Genomic DNA, 27,953 nt, shown 5'->3' on the forward strand with positions numbered 1-27,953 from the left:
ATCTCTCCTTTCTCTACCTCTCGTCTCTCTATCTCTCCTTTCTCTACCTCTCGTCTCTCTATCTCTCCTTTCTCTACCTCTCGTCTCTCTATCTCTCCTTTCTCAACCCCTGGTCTCTCTATCTCTCATTTCTCAACCCCTCGGCTCTCTATCTCTCATTTCTCTACCCCTGGTCTCTCTATCTCTCCTTTCTCTACCCCTGGTCTCTCTATCTCTCCTTTTTCAACCCCTGGTCTCTCTATCTCTCCTTTCTCTACCCCTGGTCTCTGTATCTCTCCTTTCTCAACCCCTGGTCTCTCTATCTCTCCTTTCTCAATCCCTCGGCTCTCTATCTCTCCTTCCACAACCCCTGGTCTCTCTATCTCTCCTTTCTCTACCCCTGGTCTCTCTATCTCTCCTTTCTCAACCCCTGGTCTCTCTATCTCTCCTTTCTCTACCCCTGGTCTCTCTATCTCTCCTTTCTCAACCCCTGGTCTCTCTATCTCTCCTTTCTCTACCTCTCGTCTCTCTATCTCTCCTTTCTCAACACCTGGTCTCTCTATCTCTCCTTTCTCTACCCCTGGTCTCTCTGTCTCTTCTTTCTCTACCCCTGGTCTCTCTGTCTCTTCTTTCTCTACCCCTGGTCTCTCTATCTCTCCTTTCTCTACCTCTCGTCTCTCTATCTCTCCTTTCTCTACCTCTCGTCTCTCTATCTCTCCTTTCTCTACCTCTCGGCTCTCTATCTCTCCTTTCTCTACCCCTGGTCTCTCTATCTCTCCTTTCTCTACCCCTGGTCTCTATCTCTCCTTTCTCAACCCCTTTGTCTCTCTATCTCTCCTTTCTCTACCCCTGGTCTCTCTATCTCTCCTTTCTCGACCCCTGGTCTCTCTATCTCTCCTTTCTCAATCCCTCGGCTCTCTATCTCTCCTTCCTCAACCCCTGGTCTCTCTATCTCTCCTTTCTCAAACCCTGGTCTCTCTATCTCTCCTTTCTCAACCCCTGGTCTCTCTATCTCTCCTTCCTCTACCCCTGGTCTCTCTATCTCTCCTTTCTCTACCCCTGGTCTCTCTATCTCTCCTTTCTCAACCCCTGGTCTCTCTATCTCTCCTTTCTCTACCCCTGGTCTCTCTGTCTCTTCTTTCTCTACCCCTGGTCTCTCTGTCTCTTCTTTCTCTACCCCTGGTCTCTCTATCTCTCCTTTCTCAACCCCTCGTCTCTCTATCTCTCCTTTCTCTACCTCTCGTCTCTCTATCTCTCCTTTCTCTACCTCTCCGCTCTCTATCTCTCCTTTCTCTACCCCTGGTCTCTCTATCTCTCCTTTCTCTACCCCTGGTCTCTCTATCTCTCCTTTCTCAACCCCTTTGTCTCTCTATCTCTCCTTTCTCTACCCCTGGTCTCTCTATCTCTCCTTTCTCTACCCCTGGTCTCTCTATCTCTCCTTTCTCAACCCCTCGGCTCTCTATCTCTCCTTACTCAACCCCTGGTCTCTCTATCTCTCCTTTCTCTACCCCTCGTCTCTCTATCTCTCCTTCCTCAACCCCTGGTCTCTCTATCTCTCCTTCCTCAACCCCTGGTCTCTCTATCTCTCCTTTCTCTACCCCTGGTCTCTCTATCTCTCTTTTCTCAACCCCTGGTCTCTCTATCTCTCCTTTCTCAACCCCTGGTCTCTCTATCTCTCCTTTCTCTACCCCTGGTCTCTCTGTCTCTTCTTTCTCTACCCCTGGTCTCTCTGTCTCTTCTTTCTCTACCCCTGGTCTCTCTATCTCTCCTTTCTCTACCTCTCGTCTCTCTATCTCTCCTTTCTCTACCTCTCGTCTCTCTATCTCTCCTTTCTCTACCTCTCGTCTCTCTATCTCTCCTTTCTCAACCCCTGGTCTCTCTATCTCTAATTTCTCAACCCCTCGGCTCTCTATCTCTCCTTTCTCTACCCCTGGTCTCTCTATCTCTCCTTTCTCTACCCCTGGTCTCTCTATCTCTCCTTTCTCAACCCCTGGTCTCTATATCTCTCCTTTCTCTACCTCTGGTCTCTCTATCTCTCCTTTCTATACCCCTGGTCTCTCTATCTCTCCTTTCTCAACCCCTGGTCTCTCTATCTCTCTTTTCTCTACCCCTGGTCTCTCTACCTCTCCTCTCTCTACCCCTGGTCTGTCTACCTCTCCTTTCTCAACCCCTCGTCTCTCTATCTCTCCTTTCTCAACCCCTGGTCTCTCTATCGCTCCTTTCTCAACCCCTCGGCTCTCTATCTCTCCTTTCTCAACCCCTGGTCTCTCTATCTCTCCTTTCTCAACCCCTGGTATCTCTATCACTCCTTTCTCTACCCCTGATCTCTCTATCTCTCCTTTCTCAACCCCTGGTCTCTCTATCTGTCCTTTCTCAACCCCTCGGCTCTCTATCTCTCCTTTCTCAACCCCTGGTCTCTCTATCTCTCCTTTCTCAACCCCTGGTCTCTCTATCTCTCCTTTCTCTAACCCTGGTCTCTCTATCTCTCCTTTCTCTACCCCTGGTCTCTCTATCTCTCCTTTCTCTACCCTCGTCTCTCTATCTCTCCTTTCTCAACCCCTGGTCTCTCTATCTCTCCTTTCTCAACCCCTCGTCTCTCTATCTCCTCTTTCTCAACCCCTCGTCTCTCTATCTCCTCTTTCTCAACCCCTCGTCTCTCTATCTCTCCTTAATCTACCTCTCGTCTCTGTATCTCTCTTTTCTCTACCCCTGGTCTCTCTATCTCTCCTTTCTCAACCCCTCAGCTCTCTATCTCTCCTTTCTCTACCTCTCGTCTCTCTATCTCTCCTTTCTCAACCCCTCAGCTCTCTATCTCTCCTTTCTTAACCCCTGGTCTCTCTATCTCTCCTTTCTCTACCCCTGGTCTCTCTACCTCTCCTTTCTCTACCCCTGGTCTCTCTACCTCTCCTTTCTCAACCCCTCGGCTCTCTATCTCTCCTTTCTCAATCCCTGATCTCTCTATCTCTCCTTTCTCAACCCCTCGGCTCTCTATCTCTCCTTTCTCTACCCCTGATCTCTCTATCTCTCCTTTTTTAACCCCTCAGCTCTCTATCTCTCCTTTCTTTACCTCTCGTCTCTCTATCTCTCCTTTCTCAACCCCTCAGCTCTCTATCTCTCCTTTCTCTACCCCTGGTCTCTCTACCTCTCCTTTCTCTACCCCTGGTCTCTCTATCTCTCCTTTCTCAACCCCTCGGCTCTCTATCTCTCCTTCCTCAACCCCTGGTCTCTCTATCTCTCCTTCCTCAACCCCTGGTCTCTCTATCTCTCCTTTCTCTACCCCTGGTCTCTCTATCTCTCCTTTCTCAACCCCTGGTCTCTCTATCTCTCCTTTCTCAACCCCTGGTCTCTCTATCTCTCCTTTCTCTACCCCTGGTCTCTCTGTCTCTTCTTTCTCTACCCCTGGTCTCTCTGTCTCTTCTTTCTCTACCCCTGGTCTCTCTATCCTCTCCTTTCTCTACCTCTCGTCTCTCTATCTCTCCTTTCTCTACCTCTCTGGTCTCTCTATCTCTCCTTTCTCTACCTCTCGTCTCTCTATCTCTCCTTTCTCAACCCCTGGTCTCTCTATCTCTAATTTCTCAACCCCTCGGCTCTCTATCTCTCCTTTCTCTACCCCTGGTCTCTCTATCTCTCCTTTCTCTACCCCTGTCTCTCTATCTCTCCTTTCTCAACCCCTCGTCTCTCTATCTCTCCTTTCTCAACCCCTGGTCTCTCTATCTCTCCTTTCTCAACCCCTCGGCTCTCTATCTCTCCTTCTCTCAACCCCTGGTCTCTCTACCTCTCCGTTCTCTACCCCTGGTCTCTCTATCTCTCCTTTCTCTACCTCTGGTATCTCTATCTCACCTTTCTATACCCCTGGTCTCTCTATCTCTCCTTTCTCAACCCCTGGTCTCTCTATCTCTCCTTTCTCTACCCCTGGTCTCTCTGTCTATTCTTTCTCTACCCCTGGTCTCTCTGTCTCTTCTTTCTCTACCCCTGGTCTCTCTATCTCTCCTTTCTCTACCTCTCGTCTCTCTATCTCTCCTTTCTCTACCTCTCGTCTCTCTATCTCTCCTTTCTCAACCCCTGGTCTCTCTATCTCTAATTTCTCAACCCCTCGGCTCTCTATCTCTCCTTTCTCTACCCCTGGTCTCTCTATCTCTCCTTTCTCTACCCCTGGTCTCTCTATCTCTCCTTTCTCAACCCCTGGTCTCTCTATCTCTCCTTTCTCAACCCCTGGTCTCTCTATCTGTCCTTTCTCAACCCCTCGGCTCTCTATCTCTCCTTTCTCAACCCCTGGTCTCTCTATCTCTCCTTTCTCAACCCCTGGTCTCTCTATCTCTCCTTTCTCTAACCCTGGTCTCTCTATCTCTCCTTTCTCTACCTCTCGGCTCTCTATCTCTCCTTTCTCTACCTCTCGTCTCTCTATCTCTCCTTTCTCAACCCCTGGTCTCTCTATCTCTCCTTTCTCAATCCCTGGTCTCTCTATCTTTCCTTTCTCAACCCCTCGTCTTTCTATCTCCTCTTTCTCAACCCCTCGTCTCTCTATCTCCTCTTTCTCAACCCCTCGTCTCTCTATCTCTCCTTTCTCTACCTCTCGTCTCTGTATCTCTCTTTTCTCTACCCCTGGTCTCTCTATCTCTCCTTTCTCAACCCCTCAGCTCTCTATCTCTCCTTTCTCTACCTCTCGTCTCTCTATCTCTCCTTTCTCAACCCCTCAGCTCTCTATCTCTCCTTTCTCTACATCTCTCCTTTCTCTACCTCTGGTCTCTCTATCTCTCCTTTCTCAACCCCTGGTCTCTCTATCTCTCCTTTCTCAACCGCTGGTCTCTCTATCTCTCCTTTCTCTACCCCTGGTCTCTCTACCTCTCCTTTCTCTACCCCTGGTCTCTCTACCTCTCCTTTCTCAACCCCTCGGCTCTCTATCTCTCCTTTCTCAACCCCTGGTCTCTCTATCTCTCCTTTCTCAACCCCTCGGCTCTCTATCTCTCCTTTCTCTACCCCTGATCTCTCTATCTCTCCTTTCTCAACCCCGGGTCTCTCTATCTCTCCTTTCTCAACCCCAGGTCTCTCTATCTCTCCTTTCTCAACCCCTGGTCTCTCTATCTCTCCTTTCTCAACCCCTCGTCTCTCTATCTCCTCTTTCTCAACCCCTCGTCTCTCTATCTCTCCTTTCTCTACCTCTCGTCTCTGTATCTCTCTTTTCTCTACCCCTGGTCTCTCTATCTCTCCTTTTTTAACCCCTCAGCTCTCTATCTCTCCTTTCTTTACCTCTCGTCTCTCTATCTCTCCTTTCTCAACCCCTCAGCTCTCTATCTCTCCTTTCTCTTCCTCTCGTCTCTCTATCTCTCTTTTCTCTACCCCTGGTCTCTCTATCTCTCCTTTTTTAACCCCTCAGCTCTCTATCTCTCCTTTCTCTACCTCTCGTCTCTCTATCTCTCCTTTATCAACCCCTCAGCTCTCTCAGTCTCTCCTTTCTCTACCTCTCGTCTCTCTATCTCTCCTTTCTCTACCCCTGGTCTCTCTATCTCTCCTTTCTCAACCCCTGGTCTCTCTATCTCTCCTTTCTCAACCCCTCAGCTCTATATCGCTCCTTTTTCTATCTCTCGTCTCTCTATCTCTTCTTTCTCTACCCTTCTTCTCTCTATCTCTCCTTTCTCTACCCTTCGTCTCTCTATCACCTCTCTATCTCTTCTTTCTCTACCTCTCATCTTTCTATCTCTCCTTTCTCTACCAATCATCTCATGTGTCCATTGATCCCAGTGAGAGATGCTGCGTCAGCAAACCCACAGAGGGGAAAGAGAAAAAGAGAGTAAGAGAGAGAGATAGAGAGAGAGAATAGGAGAAGAGAAAATGGGAGATAGAGAGAAAGAGAGAGAGAGAGAGAGAGAGAGAGAGAGAGAGAGAGAGAGAGAGAGACAGACAGACAGACAGACAGACAGACAGACAGACAGACAGACAGACAGACACAGAGAGAGAGAAAGAGTTGGCTGTCCTAAGGGTGCAAATACGACTGAAAAGAGGTAGAACGAAAGAGAGAGGATCATGTCCTGAAACCCAGAGATGGAAATTAGTGAACAAAAAGAAGTGAGCTGCAAGAAGCAGCAGAGGCAGTGGAGAAACAAGAGAAGAGAGGGATAAAGAGAGGGGTGTGAAAGGATTGCAGTGTTTCTCCTCCTCAGCAGTGAGTGGGCTCGGGGAAAGTAGGTTACCAGCAGCACAGCATACACACACACACACACACACACACATTCACGTACAGAGAGATCTCTGATCATACATGCAGACTAGGCACACTCTCAAGAAATAGCAGCACATCAGACCACCCTGACATCTCTCCCTCCACACACACGACACCATCTTGTCTCAGTAGATGATGATGATGTTGTTCCATTCAGATAGGATGGGGGAGGGGGAAGCTAACACTCCTGCTGGCGCTAGTGCCACTTCATGTGACCAATGTGACACACACACACACACACACACACACAAATGCAATTGCATGTACAAACACACACATATGCCAGTACACACACTACAGCCAATACTACCATCTGCGCCATTTCCTACCTAAACACACACAAACACTATCTACACACATATTTGCCAATACCCCAACCCCAACGCACACACGCAAGCACACACGCACGCACACACACACACGCACGCACGCACACACACACACACACACACGCACGCACGCACACACACACACACACACACACACACACACACACACACACACACACTACTACCATCTGCGCCATTTCATCCCCAAACACACATAAAAACTATCTACACACACATTTACAATACCCCACCCAAAAAGCATGCACGCACCCACCCACCCACACACACCCACACACACACACACACACACACACACACACACACACACACACACACACACACACACACACACACACACACACACACACACACACACACACACACACAGTATACCAATTGCCCCTCTTCCATCTTCCCCCACATAAACATAGCCAATAGCCATACCCAAGCTGCTCATCTATTAACAGAACAAACCAAGCCTGCAGGTCATGTAAACCATTCAGCATCAAACACATGAACAACCAACACAAAGCTGAATGGATCCCTTTTTCATGTCTCTCCATACATGTATGTTCCTGTGAGTTCATGTGGGATGAATGTTTGTGCTCTGCATATGTGTTGTTTTTGTGCATGCATGCGTGCATATGTGCGTGTGTGGATGTGCATGTTTGTGTGTACTTCATTGTGCATGTGTGTCTGTGTGTGTGTGTGTGTGTGCTGACCCTCTGCAACAGTCTCCTCCATCTTCTCCCCTGTCACTAGCTACACTAAGAGAGGAACAGAGCCTGTGGTCATAACTTAACTGATATAGCCTCCCCCTTTTCCCGGTCACATCCCTCTTCCCCTCTCTCCTCCCTCCGTCTCTCTCTCCATCCTCTGTTATATAATACGCATGGTATGGCTGGGACTCGATAGTCTAAAATGGCCTCCTTTCCTCATCTCCTTTCCTTATACAATGCAACGCCTGGATATTATTTGACAGAACAGCAAAAGGAGAGACTGGGAGGAAAATGGAAGAACAAAAACAAACAAGTGATTTCACCTGGCTATAAAGAGACTTGGAGAGAAAGCCATTTGGACAAAGATTCATCTAGGGGTTTGTCTGGTCAAATAAAGGCATAGTATAGTACGCTGTATGTATGCTGACATTATATACTGCCCCATGCACACTAGCATCAGTACATCAGCTTCTATATGATTGTGGATAAATAGTATCAGTCTCTAGCTGTAAACTACAGTTTTTAACAATCACTTTGGCACTAATTTCAGAACCTTGTGGTCATTTTTCAAAACTCTAGACACAAAACTCAAAACGGTCATCACTTGTAAACACAGGCTGTCCAATGTTCAGAACATTGTGCATTCATATCTTTAAAGAAACCTTGCACTTTCAGAATCATTGTTTCAAATAACTAATTTATCATGAAATACCATAGGAACATTCATTTAGATCACCCTCACACAAGATACCGATAGTTTCACTGTGTAGTTGTTCATACAATCATTAAATATTGTCGTACAAAATATGTGATACATGTTTCATTATGCTACTACACATAAATACATCCCTGTAAAAGGACTGGTAAAGAGAATACTACAGACACAGTGGAATCACTGAACAAAATATGACATTTATTGATGAAATACAATAAAATCCCAACATAGGTTTCTTTGAATCAAAACAAAAATAATTAGCTAAAGAAATTAAAAAACAGTTAAAAGGTCAACTGAAGTGGATGTTTTCATTAGACAAACATCTTGGGAAGAATCTTCAGGCATGGCGAATCTGGGCCTGACACTGGTCTGCCGTGATGTCATTGCATGGGTCATCCATGGCCTGGAGAAGGGTGGCTTGTTCCTGAGGGCCCCTATCATATACCTTCCACCTCCATGTGGAGAAAGATTCCTCAATCGGGTTAAGGAAAGGAGAGTATGGGGGTAAGTACAGGGTGGTAAATTGTGGATGGGCCTGAAACCATGCTTGCACCATTTGAGCATGGTGGAACCTGACATTATCCCACACAATGACATAGGTCATGCCATCTGCTCTACAGACCTGATTTAGCTCATCAAGGATGGTTACATTCGAACAGCGAATCATGTGGCTGCCTGCAACTCAATATATAGAGTATATAGGATAGAGAGCTTTAGATGTTGTTCGACCAAACATTAGAACGGGCAAGATGAGTAATCTAAGCAACTTTGACCGTGGTATGATTGTTGATGCCACACATGTGGTTCCAGCATCTCAGAAACAGCTGCCCTCCTGGGATTTTTACGCACTACAGCCTCTAGAGTTTACAGAGAATGGTGCGATAAACAAAACACATTCAGTGAGGGGCAGTTCTGTGGGCAAAAACACCTTGTTAATGAGAGAGGTCAGAGGAGAATGTCCAGACTCATTTCAACCTGCTCAAATAGCAGCGATTTAAAACAGTGGTGTGCAGAAGGGCATCTCTTAACGTACAACACCGTGAATAATTCAGGCTGTTGTGGAGGCAAAAGGGGGTCCTACCCAGTACTAGATAGGTGTACCTAATAAAGTGAGTATACATGATGTCAAATCTGAAAACATGGTCTGGAAAAGTGGTACATGGGACCATAGAAACAGTGTCTGAAAAGAATGATGATGAAATATTACATCCATAGATAATGTAGTCCAATTGGTTCATGTTCCACGGTAATTGGTGTCAATGGATCTCGTTATCCTGAAACTTTCATGATCTAAACATGGAATATTGTTTGTCAGTTTCCATAAAACTATGCATTAAGAGTAATGCAACAGTTACTTATCATTTTGAGCAGTTGTATAAATTGATGGTTAGATAATTGTAATGAAATGAATAGACAGTCATCTCAGATGTAATGTGTGAATTGCATTTTGAAATGGTAATACTTTGATGTTAAGTTGTGTCATTTTGAACAGGTGATTATAGTTCACTGAACAAATGCTCTTAGCTTTATGTGTATTGTATCCAAGCAATTGGAAAAAGTGTTAGAGTTTTGAAAAATTTGCATTTTGATCATTGGTTGTGAGTTTTGCGTCTAGAGTTTTGAAAAATGACATCAAGGTTCCGAAATTAGTGCCAAAGTGATTGTAAAAAACGGTATAATACCTTCTACCTCTAGCCTCAGTTTAGCCTCTGTGGCTGTACCTGTCCCTGCAGCGCCTGGCCTCACTCTGGCCCTCTCTAGCCCATATGTCTCATCCCCCTGTGTCACACTTGTCACTGTCACCTTTTGTTATGCTGTGTGTGTGTGTGTGTGTGTGTGTGTGTGTGTGTGTGTGTGTGTGTGTGTGTGTGTGTGTGTGTGTGTGTGTGTGTGTGTGTGTGTGTGTGTGTGTGTGTGTGTGTGTGCGTGTAGGGGTTGGGGTATTGGCAAATATGTGTGTAGATGGTTTTTGTGTGTGTTTGGGTAGGAAATGTGCGTGCGTGCGTGTACTGCAGGTAGAGGCAGGTGTCTTCACAGAGAGCAGGTTTGTCTGGTAGCAGCATGACCATGTGACTAAAGAAGTCGAGCATGAAGAAGCCATCCATTAACAATGCTCTCTCTCTCTATTTTTCTCTCTCTGTCTTTGTCTTGCTGTCTGTCTCTCTTTCGTTATTTCTCTCCTGCTCTCCCTCTTTGTCTCTCTCGTTCTCTTTCTCCGCACTCTGCACCCAGCTCCCAAAAATAGCATTGCTCCACGTCACCCCCCACTCCCCACATACTCAAATACACACACATATACACACACATATGCACACACACACATATACACACACACATATGCACACACACACATATACACACACACATATGCACACACACACATATACACACACACATATACACACACACATATACACACTGAAATACACACATACAGTACCAGCCTGCCATCAAAACTGAATAATTCAGCAGAAAGCTAGAATGCAAGACTGAGAGATGGAGAAAGAGAGGAGGGGGTAGTGAAAGAGAAGGGTATAGACAGAGAGAGAGAGAGAAAGAGAGAGAGAGAGTAACATTACCTATCTAAACATGATATACACTGGTATTTGGTGTTTGCAAAAGCAGCAGCTACTCTTCCTGGGCTCCACACAAAACATGGAACATAATACAGAATGACATAATACAGAACATTATTAGACAACAACAGCTCAAGGACAGAACTACATACATCCTAATTTTGAGTTGCACCCCCTTTTGCCCTCGGAGCAGCCTTCATTCATTGGGGTATGGACTCCACAAGGTATCGAAAGCTTTGCACAGGGATTCAGGCCCATGTTGACTCCAATGCTTCACACAGTTGGGTCAAGTTGGAAAACCCATCAGCGTTGCAGTTCATGACACACTCAAACCAGTGCGCCTGGCCCCTACAACCATACCCCGTTCAAAGGCACTTTTTTGTCTTGCCCATTCACCCTCTGAGTGGCACACATACACAATACATGTCTCAATTGTCTCAAGGCTTAAAAATCCTTCTTTAATTTGTCTCCTCCCCTTCATCTACAATAATTGAAGTGGATTTAACAAGTGACATCAATACGGGATCATAGCTTTAATCTGGAATCTCCTGGTCAGTCTATGTCATGGAAAGAGTTGTTAATGCTTTGTACACTCAGTACATTCCCCAGTGCATTCAGAAAGTATTCAGCACTCAGTACATTCCCCATTGCATTCAGAAAGTATTCAGCACTCAGTACATTCCCCAGTGCATTCAGAAAGTATTCAGCACTCAGTACATTCCCCATTGCATTCAGAAAGTATTCAGCACTCAGTACATTCCCCAGTGCATTCAGAAAGTATTCAGCACTCAGTACATTCCCCAGTGCATTCAGAAAGTATTCAGAGCCGTTCCCTTTGTCCACATTTTGATACGTTACATCCTTATTCTAAAATTGATTAAATAAAAAAGTGTCATCAATCTACACACAATACACCATAATGACAAAGTGCAAACAGGTTTTTAGAAATGTTTGCAAATGTATAACAAATTAAAAACAGAAATACCATATTTACATAAGTATTCACACCCTTTTCTATGAGACACAAAATTGAGCTCAGGTGCATCCTGCTTCCGTTGATCATCCGTGACATGTTTCTACAGATTTGAGTCCACCTGGGGTAAACACAGTTGACTGGACACGATTGGAAAGGTACACACCTGTCTATATAAGGTCCAACAGTTGACAGTGCATGTCAGAGCAAAAACCAAGCCATGAGGTCGAAGGAATTGTCTGTAGAGCTCCTAGACAGAATTGTGTCGAGGCACAGATCTGTGGAAGGGTACCAAAACATGTCTGCAGCATTGAAGGTCCCCAAGAACACAGTAGCCTCCATTGTTCTTGGAACTACCAAGACTCTACCTTGAGCTGGCAGCCCAGCCAAACTGAGCAATCTGGGGAGAAGGGCCTTGGTCAGGGAGGAGACCAAGAACCCAATGGTCACTCTGACAGAGCTCCAGAGTTCCTCTGTGGAGATGGGAGAACCTTCCAGAAGGACCACAATCTCTGCAGCACTCCACCAATCAGGCATTTATGGTAGAGTGGCCAGACGGATGCCACTCCTCAGTGAACGTCACATGACAGGCAGCTTGGAGTTCGCCAACAGGCACCTAATGGAATCCCAGACCATGAGAAACAAGATTCTCTGGTCTGATGAAACCAAGATTGAACCTTTTGGCCTGAATGCCAAGCATCACTCTGGAGGTGGCAGCCGGGATGTTTTTCAGTGACAGGGACTGGAAGACAAGTTTGAGGTGAAAGATGAACGGAGCAAAGCACAGAGAGATCCTTGATGAAAACCTGCTCCAGAGAGCTCAGCACTTCAGACGGGGGCAAAGATTCAACTTCCAACAGGACAATGACCCTAAGTACACATCCAAGACAACGCAGGAGTGGCTTTAGGACAAGTCTCTGAATATCCATGAGTGGCCCAGCCAGAGCCCAGACTTAAACCGGATCGAACATCTCTGGAGAGACTTGAAAATAGCTGTGCAGCGAAGCGCCAACCTGACACAGCATGAGAGGATATGCAGGGAAGAATGGGAGAAACTCCCCAAATACAGGTGGGCCAAGCTTGTAGCATCAAGAAGACTTGAGGCTTTAATCGCAGTCAAAGGTGCTTCAACAAAGTACTGAGTAAAGGGTCTCTAAATGTGATATTTCAGTACATTTGCAAAAATGTTTTTTTTTAACTGTCATTATGGGGTATTGTGTGTATTGAGGGGGGAAATGATTTTATCCATTTTAAAATAAGGCTGTAACGTAATAAAATGTGGAAAAAGTCTAGGGGTCTGAATACTTTCCGAATACACTGTATATCCACGCTATAGATACTCATTACATGGGTGGGCCTGGCTAAGCTATAGCCAGGTCAAAGTAGGTTTTCAGACTGGTTGAATTTACATTTCTAATGGATAATTAAGGCTGTAACGGTCATGGAATTTTGGATGATGGTTATTGGTCAGACAAAATAACCGTGGTCATCGTAATAACTGTTCGAATAGCAAAAAAATATAATAAAAACAATATTATATATACAGTATATATATATTTGTTAAGATGCACATTTTCTTCAGTCAGCTGCTCATTTTACAAACTTAAATAAGCAAATATGTAAACCTGTTATTTACTTTAGTGACAGTCTTCATCAGTAACCGTCGGTTACATAGTTATACAGTAATTGTGCCTGCCCTATTGATAATAAGATAATAAACGTGTCTATGAAAAGGTCTGATCATTGGTTACAAAACAGTGAAAGGGAAGAAGAGAAGTCCCTCCCCCCATCCTGAGCTGACCTCTGTTCCCATCCTCCTGTGTGCTAGAGAACATGGTGGGAGGGTGGAAGGATCTATTTCAGACAGACCCATACAGTACAGTAACAGTACACACCGCTCACAAACAGTAGAAGACACCCGCTCACCTGCAGTGAAGTCAGACTGGACTCACTGGACAGACATTACAAACGCAACAATGGTATGGTCACATAAGACAGAAACTAAAGTAGGGAGGTTGGGTGGGCCTTCTAGCAATCCAAAGGTTGAGTGTTCGAGTCACGTCGGGGACTAGTGGTGAGCGGGTCAGCAGCTGTTTATATAGAAAATGTGCTTTAGGCTACAGTCAGAGACCGTGGAATTTTTTTTTTACAGTGAGTGCACGATTTTGTTAGGCCTAATTTGGATAGCCTTTGTTTCTGCTTATAAATCCCAACCTTTTGGTAGGCTATTTGTTAGTCAACTTGTCTATAATTAGATACATGCAGCTTCTCGTTTGTCACTATATGTTGCCCTAGAAGACTAAATAAACCATTGCTCACCAGAATAATGACATAAATGATAGATTGCTTCAATCTCTTTGACATCGGTAAGGTTTTCTCCATCATCTCTGCTTATTTTGTGGAGCAGATACGTTTAGGGACCGGGGAGAAAATGCAATAACTCAACAACAAAAAATTGGGAAAGGTTTTCTGGGAAAAATGTTCAAATGACATCAGTTTGACTGGTTGTAAGGAAATAGAAAACTGTGAAAATGACCCAACAAGTTTCAACATTACCAACTGTGCATTTTCATTCTCAAGATGCTGAAAGAAATAAATCATATTTCTCCACTCATGTTCCTCAGTCAAAATGTAAATCTGGTGTATCATTTTACTGCAAGAAATGCTTAATTCTGCAGCATTATTAAGGCTATGTGAGAGGTTATAGACCTACAGTCAGTGTCCATATTTCCGTTTCCATTCAACCCATCTGAACAGTAGGCTACAGTTCCCTTGATGTGCCATAGGCCTATCTGAAGTCCTCGTCTTGTGTCTGTTGAATGTGTATAGTGCCTCACAACCATCACACATAGCATATCCAGCACTGCTATCATCCTCTTTTACCACTTCTAATCTTTTAATCGTTTTTTAACGCTGCATCATTTTTTTAAATTAAAAAAGTCGACGATAAACTTTCACAAAACACTTCGAAATCCTTTTGTAATCCAACTTTAGGTATTAGTAAACGTTTATAATCTATCAAAATGATTAAAAAACAGGGCGATAAACGTATAATTCAATATGCTCCTCGTTTGCAAATCAATGGCTGCCATTGTCCACATTTACAGCGTCCTGGTGGAGACTGGAAGAAATGGATGCCAGATACTTGGATTTTCCAACAAAAAATTCAATTGAAAATGACGACAATGGCGACATCGTGTGGAATTTGTATGAATTGCATGCAGGTCGATATTAAATTTTGTCCTCTTTTAACAACCCATGAAAGTGACTTATGGAAATTATTTTTAGCTTTCAGAGAGCAGTTTTTCTTGCGTTTTTCAATGAAACACACGATCTGTTATAGTCACAGCCATGATGTAACCAGTTTTAGAAACTTCAGAGTGTTTTCTATCCACACATACTAATCATATGCATATACTATATTCCTGGCATGAGTAGCAGGACGCTGAAAAGTTGCGCGATTTTTAACAGAATGTTCGAAAAAGGAGGGGGTAGAAGTAAGAGGTTATAATGGAGGGAAACAAATTTCCATACCAAATCTTACGAATTGCCCTGAGGCCAGGTTGATAAGTTACACATCTGATCACAAGGCCTGGGCTTGGACCACGGTATCTCCCTGCAGCTCATCACTTCTCTAACCAACTCTCCAACCTCTACACCCGGTCCTTTCAGTTACAAATTCCTGTTGATCAATAATTGATCTATGAATGCCATTGATGGATTGTCTGGGGAGACCTGGTTCAGTCTCTGATTACAGAGAGAGATGGGAAACCAAAAGATGATGTGGTGCTGGAAGACTGGAGCTGTTGACCCCTGACCCCTGCATTAAAAACCCCTGCATTAACCCTAACCCTAACCCTAACCCTAACCCTAACCCTTTCTAACAACTGCACCGCTGTGCTTCATTACTGCATGATCCTGGGGGGACGCCGTGTGTGCAGGCTTTTGTCCCAACCCAGCACTAACATACCTGATTCAATTACATAAGTTATTGGTGGTTACCCTTTGTCTGCAATTGATTGAAGTCAAATCCACTGAGTCAAATCCACTGAGTCAAATCCACTGGGACACAAACGCACGCACACACACACACACACATACACACACACACATACACACACACACACACACATACACACACACACACACACACACACACACACACACACACACACACACACACACACACACACACACACACACACACATACACACATACACACGCACACTCCTTTCTCTAATCCTCTCAAATGCAGATGTAGAGGCTGGAGAAGTTGAACCACCTGGACACACTTCAACTGGCTTTCCAGATCCTTCCATCTTGTGTGTGTATCAGTTGCACCACAGTTTGTCCCCGAGCAAAGTGTCAACTCTCTCCATCCAGGACAAGCTGCAGTTCAAATCAAACACACCTCTGAAAAGCCATTATATCTGCTATTGATTAGAACAAGGACGAAATGTTATAATAACAGGTCAAATAACAAGGACTAAGCTGAAACCCCAGGAGACTGATAGCCCCAGCTGGCTGAGGTCTGGAAACAGTAGATCCACCCAACCAAGGGCACCAAACACATCAACAAGACTACAGTAGAAGGCATCCTGAGATAAACACATAGGCTCCAATCCTAACTGTGCTTAAGTCAAATGCTCTCACAAATGTCCCATTGACTTCAATGTATGATTTACACAAAAGGTGCACTTCTCTCAATTCAGGACTGGGCCTATAAGCTACAAACAGCAGTAGGAGAAATACACAAGCTTTGACAGATGTAACACCCTTTAGTGACCTATAACCACGTCTCTGTAGAGCTGAAAATGCGATGGAAAGACATTGAACTTTCGTTTTCTATTCGGTACAGGAAACGTAAATTAAAAAGTACATTTTGTGTGCACTACGTCATCACGCACTGATTTTATCCGCAACAAGTCCGTCTGGTGGAAACACAACACTGGTGGGGAAATACTCATATTTCCTTCATGCAGATTGTGTTAGATTCACATGAACATGTCTCGCCAGTCGGATGGAAACCGAGCGAACGACACAGAATATCCAGTTATAGGCAGAATCAAATCAAATGTTATTTGTCACATGATTCGTAAACAACAGGTGTAAACTACAGGGAAGTGGTTACTTATGAGTCATTTTCAACAGTCCAGAGTTAAAGATTAAAATATCTAAAATTGATATCGAATTGAAATCCTAACTTCAGATACGTTACTCAACGTGACTCACAAACTTGGGTCATCAGAATGACTTGGCACAATCTGCACCGTTAAGTGGGACTAGGGAATATGACTGTGGTTAGAACTGTTCATAGGTCAGTTTCAACCTGCCAGATAACCTGAGCTGGCCTGTAAATACTGATCCTGGTTCAGTTTTAGCATGTTGTTGTATGTGAGAGTAGAGAGTAGAGCCTTCCCAGGGAATCATAATATGGATCAATTCACACATCTGTTACCAGACAATAGACAGTAGTCAGTGATATGAGGCAATCAGAGTGGGCCTGAGAGGCACACACACACAGATACACTGAGTGGACAAAACATTAAAAACACCTTCCTAATATTGAGTTGGACCAGCCCTTTTCCCCTCAGAACAGCCTCAATTCGTCAGAACATGGACTCTACAAGGTGTCGAAAGCTTTCCACAGGGATGCTGCCCATGTTGACTACCAATTCTTCCCACAGTTGTGTCAAGTTTGCTGGATCTCTGGGTGGTGGACCATTCTTGATGCACACAGGAAACTGTTGAGCGTGTAAAACCCAGCAGCTTTATAAAGGCACTTACATTTTGTTGTCTTGCCCATTAACCCTCTGAATGGCCCACACACACAATCCATGTCTCATTTGTCTCAAGGCTTAAAAATCCTCCTTTAACCTCTCCTCCCCTTCATCTACACTGATTGAAGTGGATTAAACAAGTGATATCAATAAGTTATCACAGCTTTCACCTGAATTTATCTGGTCAGTCTGTCATGGAAAGAGTAGGTGTTCCTAATGTTTTGTAAACTCAGTGTATATCCATGTTATAGATACACAGCACAAAGGGTGGGCCTGGCAAAGGTATAGTCAGGTCAGAGTAGCCTGGTTTCCATTTCTAATGGATAATTAAGGCTGTAACGGTCATGGAATTTTGGATGATGGTTATTGGTCAGCCAAAATAACCGTGGTCATCGTAATAACCGTTAGAATTGCAAAATGATAATAAAAACAATAATATATATATATATATATATATATGTTTTGTACAATCAGTGTATAGCGCCTACACAAACACACGCATACACACACCCACTCAGGAGGAAGAAACACTATGGAATAGGAAGAAAGAAGAGGGAGAAGTATAGAGAGAGTGATGGAATAGAAGGGAGAAGAGGAGGAGGTATAGAGAGAGTGATGGAATGGAAGGGAGAAGAGGAGGAGGTATAGAGAGAGTGATGGAATGGAAGGGAGAAGAGGAGGAGGTATAGAGAGAGTGATGGAATGGAAGGAAGAAGAGGAGGAGGTATAGAGAGAGTGATGGATTGGAAGGGAGAAGCGGAGGAGGTATAGAGAGAGTGATGATTGGAAGAAAGAAGAGGAGGAGGAATAGAGAGACGGATTGGAAGGAAGAAGGGGAGGAGGTATAGAGAGAGTGATGATTGGAAGAAAGAAGAGGAGGAGGTATAGAGAGAGTGATGGATTGGAAGGAAGAAGAGGAGGAGGTATAGAGAGAGTGATGGAATGGAAGGAAGAAGAGGAGGAGGAATAGAGAGAGTGATGGATTGGAAGAAAGAAGAGGAGGAGGAATTGTGAGAGTGATGATTGGAAGGGAGAAGAGGGAGAAGTATAGAGAGAGTGATGATTGGATGGAAGAAGAGGGAGAAGTATAGAGAGAGTGATGGATTGGATGGAAGAAGAGGGAGAAGTATAGAGAGAGTGAGGGATTGGATGGAAGAAGAGGGAGAAGTATAGAGAGAGTGATGGATTGGATGGAAGAAGAGGGAGAAGTATAGAGAGAGTGATGGATTGGATGAAAGAAGAGGGAGAAGTATAGAGAGAGTGATGGATTGGATGGAAGAAGAGGGAGAAGTATAGAGAGAGTGAGGGATTGGATGGAAGAAGAGGGAGAAGTATAGAGAGAGTGATGGATTGGATGGAAGAAGAGGGAGAAGTTTAGAGAGAGTGATGGATTGGATGTGAGTAAGAGAAAGGAAGTACAGGTAAAGGAACATGAGAGGAAAATATAAAACTTCACATCCTATCAGTCAGCATGCAGAGAGAGGGAGAGGGGGAGTAAGAGAGGGAGCAAGAGAGGAAAATAGTAGCATTACTTTTTGTGGTAAAACCCCAAAAGTGTGTGTGTGTGTCTGTGATCTGCAGTGGTATCTTGGTCTTAGCTCATACAGCTCTTCCTCATCTTTCTCCCGCTCCATTTTAAATGATTTAAACACAGACAGGCAGTTAGCTCCCCCTCTCTCTCTTTCTTTCTATCTCTCTCTTTTGTTCTCTCTCCCTCTGTCTCTCTCTGTCTCTCTGTCTCTCTCCCTCTCTCTCTGACTCTCTCCGTCTCTCTCTGTTTCTCTCTGTCTCTCTCTGTCTCTCTCTATCTTTCTGTCTCTACCGTCTCAATCTACCACTTTCCTCTTCCTCTTTGTCTCTCTCCTCCCCTCTCTTCCCCTCTCAGTCTCTCCTCCTTCTTCCTGATACTGCAGTGAGTATAAACAGAGGACAACACTCCACTCATTTCCTCTCCTCCTCTATTTCTCATGCTACCTGTCCTCCCCTCCTCCTCACACCCGGCCTATAAAGAGACCAGAAACACCCCTCTCTCCAGGTTAGTCTGCCAATCTGGTAGGATAACCCCAACTCCAGTAGAGACACACACAGCCAACATCTGATACATGATGACCCCACACAGTCTCAGAACAGCAGATCCCTGTGTCAGATAACAGGGAGGGATGGAAGGAAGTAGGGAGGGAGGGAGAGAGGGAGGGAGGGAGGGAGGGAGGGAGGGAGGGAGGGAGGGAGGGAGGGAGGGAGGGAGGGAGGGAGGGAGGTCTCGCCAGTGAAAGTCTTTCATGCAGCCTCTGTTATTTTTTGTCTGGCGGGAAGTGAGTGATCCAGACCAGGAGACGTGACTAAGTTGGTAGAGACAACAGGCCGCTCGCTGTGTGTGTGTGTGTGTGTGTGTGTGTGTGTGTGTGTGTGTGTGTGTGTGTGTGTGTGTGTGTGTGTGTGTGTGTGTGTGTTTGCGTGCGTGCATGTGCTTGCGTGTGCGTGTGTGTGATACCCATTCCACACTGATACCTCATAATTTACACCAGTAAACACACACACACACACACTCACACACACACACACACACACACACTTTCCAGAAACCAATGTCAAATAACACACATGGTAACACAGTAGTGATGGGGGAAGAAATTGGTACAGCTACATATCACAATAGTATTTTGGACTATATTATATTGATACATTGACTCCAAGTATCGATTTGTAAAAAAGAATATATATATATATATATAGAACAAAAATATAAACAACAATTTCAAATATTTTACTGAGTATCAGCTCATATAAGGAAATCAGTTAATTTAAATAAATAAATTAGTCCCTAATCTATGGATTTCACATGGCTGGGAATACAGATATGCATCTGTTGGTCACAGATACCTTAAAAAAGGTAGCGGCGTAGATCAGAAAACCAGTCAGTATCTAGTGTGATCACCATTTGCCTCATGCAGCGCGACACATCTCCTTCTCATAGAGTTGATCAGGCTGTTGATTGTGGCCTGTGGAATGTGGTCCTACTCCTCTTCAATGGCTGTCTGAAATTGCTAGATACTGGCAGGAACTGGAATATGCTGCATCCCAAACATGATCAATGGGTGACAAGTCTAATGAGTATGCAGGCGAATAGAAGAACTGGGACATTTTCAGCTTCCAGGAATTGTGTACAGATCCTTGCGACATGGGGCCATGCATTATCATGCTGAAACATGAGGTAATGGTGGCTGATGAATGGCACGACGATTGGCCTCAGGACCTCGTCACGGTATTGCTGTGCATTCAAATTGCCAGCGATAAAATGCAATTGTGTTCTTTGTCCATAGTTTATGCCTGCCAATACCATAACCCCACCACCACCATGGGGCACTCTGTTCATACCGTTGTCATCAGCAAACCGCTTCGCCCACACAACACCATACACGTGGTCTGTGGTTGTGAGGCCGGTTGGACCTACTGCCAAATTCTCTAAAACGACGTTGGAGGCGTCTTATGGTAGATGCAGCACTCCATCACTCTCCTTCTTGGTCAAATAGCCCTTACACAGCCTGGAGGTGTGTTGGGTCATTGTCCTGTTGAAAAACAAATGATAGTCCCACTAAACCCAAACCAGATGGGATGGAGTGTCGCTGCAGAATGCTGCGGTAGCCATAATGGTTAAGTGTGCCTTGAATTCTAAATAAATGACAGACAGTGTCACCACCAAAGCACCCCACACCATCACACCTCCACCTCCATGCTTCATGGTGGGAACCACACATGCAGCGATCATCCGTTCACCTACTCTGCGTCTCACAAAGACACGGCTGTTGGAGCCAAAAATCTCAAATTTGGGCTCATCAGACCAAAGGACAGATTTCCACCGGTCTAATGTCCATTGCACGTGTTTCTTGGCCCAAGCAAGTCTCCTCTTATTGGTGTCCTTTAGTAGTGGTTTCTTTGCAGCAATTCGACCATGAATGCCTGATTCACGCAGTCTCCTCTGAACAGTTGATGTTGAGATGTGTCTGTTACTTGAACTCTGTGAAGCATTTATTTGGGCTGCAATCTGAGGTGCTGTTAACTCTAATTAACTTATCCTCTGCAGCAGAGGTAACTCTGGGTCTTCCTTTCCTGTGGCGGTCCTCATGAGAGCCAGTTTCATCATAGTGCTTGATGTTTTTTGTGATTGCACTTGAAGAAACTTTCAAACTGCTTGAAATGTTCCAGATTGACTGACCTTCATGTCTTAAGGCAATGCTTGACTGTCGTTTCTGGTTGCTTATTTGAGCTGTTCTTGCCATAATATGGACTTGGTCTTTTACCAAATAGGGCTAAGATAGGTACACCACCCTTACCTTGTCACAACACAACTGATTTGCTCAAATGCATTAAGAAGGAAATCAATTCCACAAATGTACTTTTAACAAGGCATACCTGTTAATTGAAATGCATTCCAGGTGACTACCTCATGATGCTGGTTCAGAGAATGCCAAGAGTGTGCAAAGCTGTCATCAAGGCAAAGGGTGGGTACTTTGAAGAATCTCACATTTTAAAAATGTTTAGATTTGTTTAACACTTTTTTGGTTACTACATGATTCCAAATGTGTTATTTCATAGTTTTGACGTCTTCACTATTATTTTACAATGTAGAAAATAGTACAAATAAGGAAAAACCCTGGAATGAGTAGGTGTGTCCAAACTTTTGACTGGTACTGTATATTTATTTATTTTTACAAATAGATACTTGGAGAGTCAAAGTATCGATATAATGTTGTCCAACTGCACCGATTTCTTCCCCCATCACTACTGTGTATCTTTGTGCATTACCATGTACTAGAGTGTGTTATTGGTTATTGGTTTCTTGAAAGTGTTTGTGGTGTGTCTTTTTTTATTTAACCTTTATTTATCTAGGCAAGTCAGTTAAGAACAAATTGTTATTTTCAATGACGGCCTAGGAACAGTGGGTTAACTGCCTTGTTCAGGGGCAGAGCGACATATTTTTACCTTGTTAGCTCGGGGATTCGATCTTGCAACCTTTTAGTTACTAGTCCAACGCGCTAACCACTAGGCTACCTGCTGCCGTGTGGTGTGTGTGTGTGTGTGTGTGCGCATGTGTGTGTGCGTGCGTGTGTGTGCGTGCGTGCGTGTATTCGTGTGTTGCGTTACCTAGCGCTAGTCAGCTGTACCTGCGCCGAAACGCAGGTATTTTTTATCCTATAGCTTGTTCTCCGTCTTCTTTTTAAATAGTGAGCCAACATTTTTTCAGCACTTTTATTTCCATGTCTGATCAAAAGTCATTTTCTCATGTCTCTAGCTGAGAAATATGTTTAGAACATCAAATTACAGTCAAATCGCAGTATCGAATCACAATACATATAGAATCATGAGAATCACAATACATATAGAATCATGAGAATCACAATACATATAGAATCATGAGAATCACAATACATATAGAATCGTGAGAATCACAATACATATGGAATCGTGAGAATCGCAATACATATAGAATTATGAGAATCACAATACATATAGAATCATGAGAATCACAATACATATAGAATCATGAGAATCACAATACATATAGAATCATGAGAATCACAATACATATAGAATCATGAGAATCACAATACATATGGAATCGTGAGAATCGCAATACATATAGAATCATGAGAATCACAATACATATAGAATCATGAGAATCACAATACATATAGAATCATGAGAATCACAATACATATAGAATCATGAGAATCACAATACATATAGAATCATGAGAATCACAATACATATAGAATCATGAGAATCACAATACATATAGAATCGTGAGAATCACCACTTAAGTATGGTGATAATATCTTATTGTGAGGTCCCTGGTAATTCCCAGCACTAATACACAGTAGAGCCCACAGTATCTGTGTGTGGAACAGGTTGTGAAGTTAGAGCCCACAGTATCTGTGTGTGGAACAGGTCGTGAAGTTAGAGCCCACAGTATCTGTGTGTGGAACAGGTCGTGAAGTTAGAGCCCACAGTATCTGTGTGTGGAACAGGTCGTGAAGTTAGAGCCCACAGAATCTGTGTGTGGAGCAGGTCGTGAAGTTAGAGCCCACAGTATCTGTGTGTGGAACAGGTCGTGAAGTTAGAGCCCACAGTATCTGTGTGTGGAACAGGTCGTGAAGTTAGAGCCCACAGTATCTGTGTGTGGAACAGGTCGTGAAGTTAGAGCCCACAGTATCTGTGTGTGGAACAGGTCGTGAAGTTAGAGCCCACAGTATCTGTGTGTGGAACAGGTCGTGAAGTTAGAGCCCACAGTATCTGTGTGTGGAACAGGTCGTGAAGTTAGAGCCCACAGTATCTGTGTGTGGAACAGGTCGTGAAGTTAGAGCCCACAGTATCTGTGTGTGGAACAGGTCGTGAAGTTAGAGCCCACAGTATCTGTGTGTGGAACAGGTCGTGAAGTTAGAGCCCACAGTATCTGTGTGTGGAACAGGTCGTGAAGTTAGAGCCCACAGTATCTGTGTGTGGAACAGGTCGTGAAGTTATCAGCAGCAGAGAGCAACGAGGGAGAGAAAGGCCAATAAATAATTTACATTCTGCAGATTGAATGTAGATCCCTGATTCCACACAGCAAAGAAAACACTGGGGTTTAACGATACTGGGCTGTCTCTCGTTCTTTCTGTCTCTCTATCTCTCTGTATCTCCTTTTTCTTTATCCATTTGCCCTTGCTTTTTCTGGGCTTTCTCCCTCTCTCATTTGTGATGGTAGGATTTCCATCCCAGTGTTATGTGATGTGATGTACAGAGTAACAGTCAAAATCCATAAATACCACGGAATATCCTGGGCTTTAGTACATAGATACATAAACAAATACAACCAAGTATGAAAAGAAGCACACACACAAAGGGTGAACTGACCTCCTTACCTCCCTCAGTGCCTCATCCCTTGGGGAGTTAGTGTATGAGGTAGTATATTACACAGGATAGGGCAAGGGGAGGGGTTATAGGTTAGAGGTCAAGGGGTCATGACAGTTGATCTGGGACAGAGCAGAGCATCTGAGGTAATAGGAGAGACAGTTATGAGAGTGACTATGTGCTATACAATTCAAAACTGTTTACTGAATTGCCAGGGTGAGACAAAATAAAGTCACCCTCTTTCACTGCTGCATGAGAATATGTGTGAACGACCATTCTGCCGGCTTTCAGTTTGTTTCACATAGTTACTTTGACCTAAACCCTTATCTTATGGATAACATGAGTCAAATGGGTACAGTACACAAGGTGCCACTGGGACCTTTGTGTTGTCTTACTGGTAGTGACCACATATGTCCCCATAGGAAAACCCTTTGAATAACCCTTTTTGGTTCCAGGTAGAACCCTTTACACAGAGGGCTCTACATGGAACCCAAAAAGAGTTCTACCTGAAACCAAAAAGGGTTTTTCTTTATGGAACAAAAAAAGGTACCCCTATGGGGATAGCCGAAGTACCCTTTTGGAACCCTTTTTTCTAAGAGTGTACAGTAAATCTATAAAATCAAAGTTCAAGCACGTTGAGATTTGTGTGTGTGTGTGTGTGTGTGTGTGTGTGTGTGTGTGTGTGTGTGTGTGTGTGTGTGTGTGTGTGTGTGTGTGGAGGGGGGGGAGGGGATATAAGAGGTAAGGGAGTAACTAAGGGAACAGGAGAAGGAGTGAGATTTAAAGGGATAGGGTGATGTGATAAATGAGGAGAGAGAGAGAGGAGGAGGGAGATAGAGGGAGAGAGAGGAAGATAGGAAATATAGGAGAAGGTAGATAGAGGATGAGGGAGAGGAGGCAGAGAGAGAGGGTAAGAGAGTGAGAGAGAGCGAGGGGTAGAGGGAGAGAAGGTGATGATAGAGGAATGGAGGGGAGAGAGAAAAGCAGGAGAGAGATGTAGGAAGAGAGGGAGATGTGGAGAAGAAGAGAGAAAGGGTGATAGAGGAAGAAGATGAGACACTGCTAAACTAATCCAGCATGTTCAAACAAAACCAGAGAGGACAAAACCATCTGAACTAGGTAGGGGTGTGCGGGTGTGGAAGAGACAATGTCCACAATCCAACACATTCAATACATATTCAAAATCCCTTTTCAAAACGGTACAGAGGCAAGCTCACGCACATGCTCATAGAGTACATGTATTGAACATATTTCACACACATCTGTGTTCAATCTCCATTCAAACAATTGAACAGATACGATTCAAAAGCCTTAAAACAATCTCATCCATTTGCCAGAGCAGCAGGCCAATTAGAGTGAATCATTTCTGACCCATCACTACAGATCAATGCAATTCTACTTTCCTCTCGTCCTGACAGCCTCACAGCTTCCAACTGGAGAACAGACATTGCCCAAATCACTCCCCGTTTCTCCCAAAATGGGGCTATGCTAACACTAAGACTGAAGGGGTTAAAAACAAACAGAAGATAACTGTTGTAAGGTGCATTGTGTCTGTAAAAATGTAGAAACTGGAAGAAGAAGCGTTGTTGTCCATTAGTTTGCTCCAATTAGCAGAGGGGTGGGTAGGGTTAGGGGAAAATAATAAAGGAAACTATATTTGAATAACACTAAGACTGGCAGAATAGTAGCAGACACTGTAGGTCCAGTGTGCCACACACAGATGGGCACAGTGGGCACACACATACATATACAGTCAGGGGTAGTTGTGTCTGGCCTGACACACACATGCACGCACACACACACACACACAAAGAGAAAACACAAGCAGGCACACACACAAACAGTCAGGGGGAAACACAGACACACAGACAACACACACACACACACACACATACACACACACACACACATACACAGGTAGTCAGGCACACACATACACTCCAGCACACCACAGGCATGATCCATCAGTGAAAACCTAGAGATATGTGTGCTGATAAGGACAAGGCCCAGTTCACTCCATTCTCTCAGTCTAAGCAGAAATGGTGGCAGTATATACTCTCTCCTTCCCTCCTTGCCTTCCCCTTCACTGTTTTTCCTGAGCTGAGACTGAACATGCTGACATCAGCAACCAGCAGCTCTGCACTACAAATATCTCTCTCTCTCTCTCTCTCTCTCTCTCTCTCTCTCTCTCTCTCTCTCTCTCTCTCTGTCTCTCTCTCTCTCTTTCTCTCTCTCTCAAAAACGTGGCCATTGGTGACTGCAATTGATAAATGCCCTTAATAACAACATTATTATTCATAATGACAAAAATCATATCAATGACGCCCAAATACAAACATTCAATGGATCCTAAACCTATCATGTCTACAGGTTTCTGTTGAATCACCACACACTAAAGCGCCAGGAAGGCCTTTGAGTATTGCTGTCTAGTAGGCTATGTTGTCATCATTACATGCTCACACTAGCCTAATGATGCCCTACCTAATTGGCTAATGGTAGAGCCACATAGATAGGTCCCATCATTAGATCATCTTCCCATTATGATAATAACATTGCAAGTATAGTGGGCCTACCTGATATTCGGGGTTTAGCACTGATGTTATAATACACAGTGATGAGAAACATGTAAAGGATATGGCCATTCTGTAATCTTTTTGGCGTATTTTCTCACAAAGTTATCCTCGCTGAAGATGAACAGCGAGCGGTTGACGGTGAAGCAGTTCTGACGCACCGGGATGGGGTTGTACAGGGCCATGGTCCGGGCTCTCTGCGCCATGGACTGCTTGTAGACCCGCTGTCCCCCGGGGCCCCCAGGCGGGCCGCCCTGCCGGCTGCCGCCGCGGCCAGGGCCTCCAGGTCCATGCCCATGCCCTGGTCCATGGCCGTGGCCGCCACCATACCTGGACGGCATCTCGTTTTCGAACCGCGCCATTCTCTGGACACCAAATCTTTACAAAGCAGCTGTAGCTGAGAAGGAGGCGAATGCTCAGCACGACCACACAACATTACATCCCATCTGCCTGCGGACTGCTCAGACACTCAACTGTTTTATTCTGCTTCTTCCACCTGCATAGGGGGAGAGTTGCCGGGTGGTAGCCTATATAGTGCGGCCTTTACAAGATGAAGGACGCCATGTAGTTTTTGGTCTCTCTCTGTGGTTAGTGCTAATGGTCAAGTGCGGGTGTAAAAAAATGCAACGTGGGGTGGGGGTGGGCTGGATAGCTTGGCTTGTTGCACGACTATCAGTGCAGTAGGATTCACAATTCCTTTTCAGTTCGTTTTTAGATGTCCAAAAAATAAGAGTAAGGCTCTTTTGGGATATTGGGGATATCAGATTGGTGACATTCCAAGATGAGTTAGTATAAATGTTTCATGTTCTCCATGGCTGCTCCATCGTTTTCTCCCGAACCATTTCCACGGTGCGATAGGCTCGTCAGAAGCCCCTTGTGCTTCGCTTGAAGATAAAATGTTGTATTGTCATCATGACCACAGCACAATATTAAAATCAATCAGATTATCAAAATTAGAAAATAAATCCACCAAGTTTTTCCCCTCAACCGGGCATGTTGGTCGTGATTGCCATGGTACGTTTTAGACACCAAAACATGTTGGAAAAAATAGCTAAAATCTATAATTATTTATTTATTTTGTAACATCCGCAATGTTTGGTACACTGGCTAATTTGTCTCCCGCCACCTCACACTCGCTTTACACGCGCGCAAAGATGAACTGGCATCCTTATACACGAAAAGGATAAATGTGAACATTTGTTGATT

General features: G+C 44.3%; 1 protein-coding gene across 1 annotated transcript in view; it reads right to left on the reverse strand.

Moving 5' to 3' along the window:
* Positions 1-27,234, reverse strand: part of LOC139421561 (voltage-dependent P/Q-type calcium channel subunit alpha-1A-like) — a 192,606-nt gene extending 165,372 nt beyond the window's left edge. The window contains exon 1 of the mRNA XM_071172579.1: positions 26,814-27,234. Coding sequence (XP_071028680.1) covers positions 26,814-27,109 — 296 coding nt within the window. The 5' untranslated portion in view covers positions 27,110-27,234. The remainder of the gene's footprint in view (positions 1-26,813) is intronic.
* Positions 27,235-27,953: the final 719 nt, after the last annotated feature.

This window comes from Oncorhynchus clarkii, chromosome 12, assembly GCF_045791955.1.
Source record: "Oncorhynchus clarkii lewisi isolate Uvic-CL-2024 chromosome 12, UVic_Ocla_1.0, whole genome shotgun sequence".
In the NCBI taxonomy this organism is placed as follows: Eukaryota; Metazoa; Chordata; class Actinopteri; order Salmoniformes; family Salmonidae; genus Oncorhynchus; species Oncorhynchus clarkii.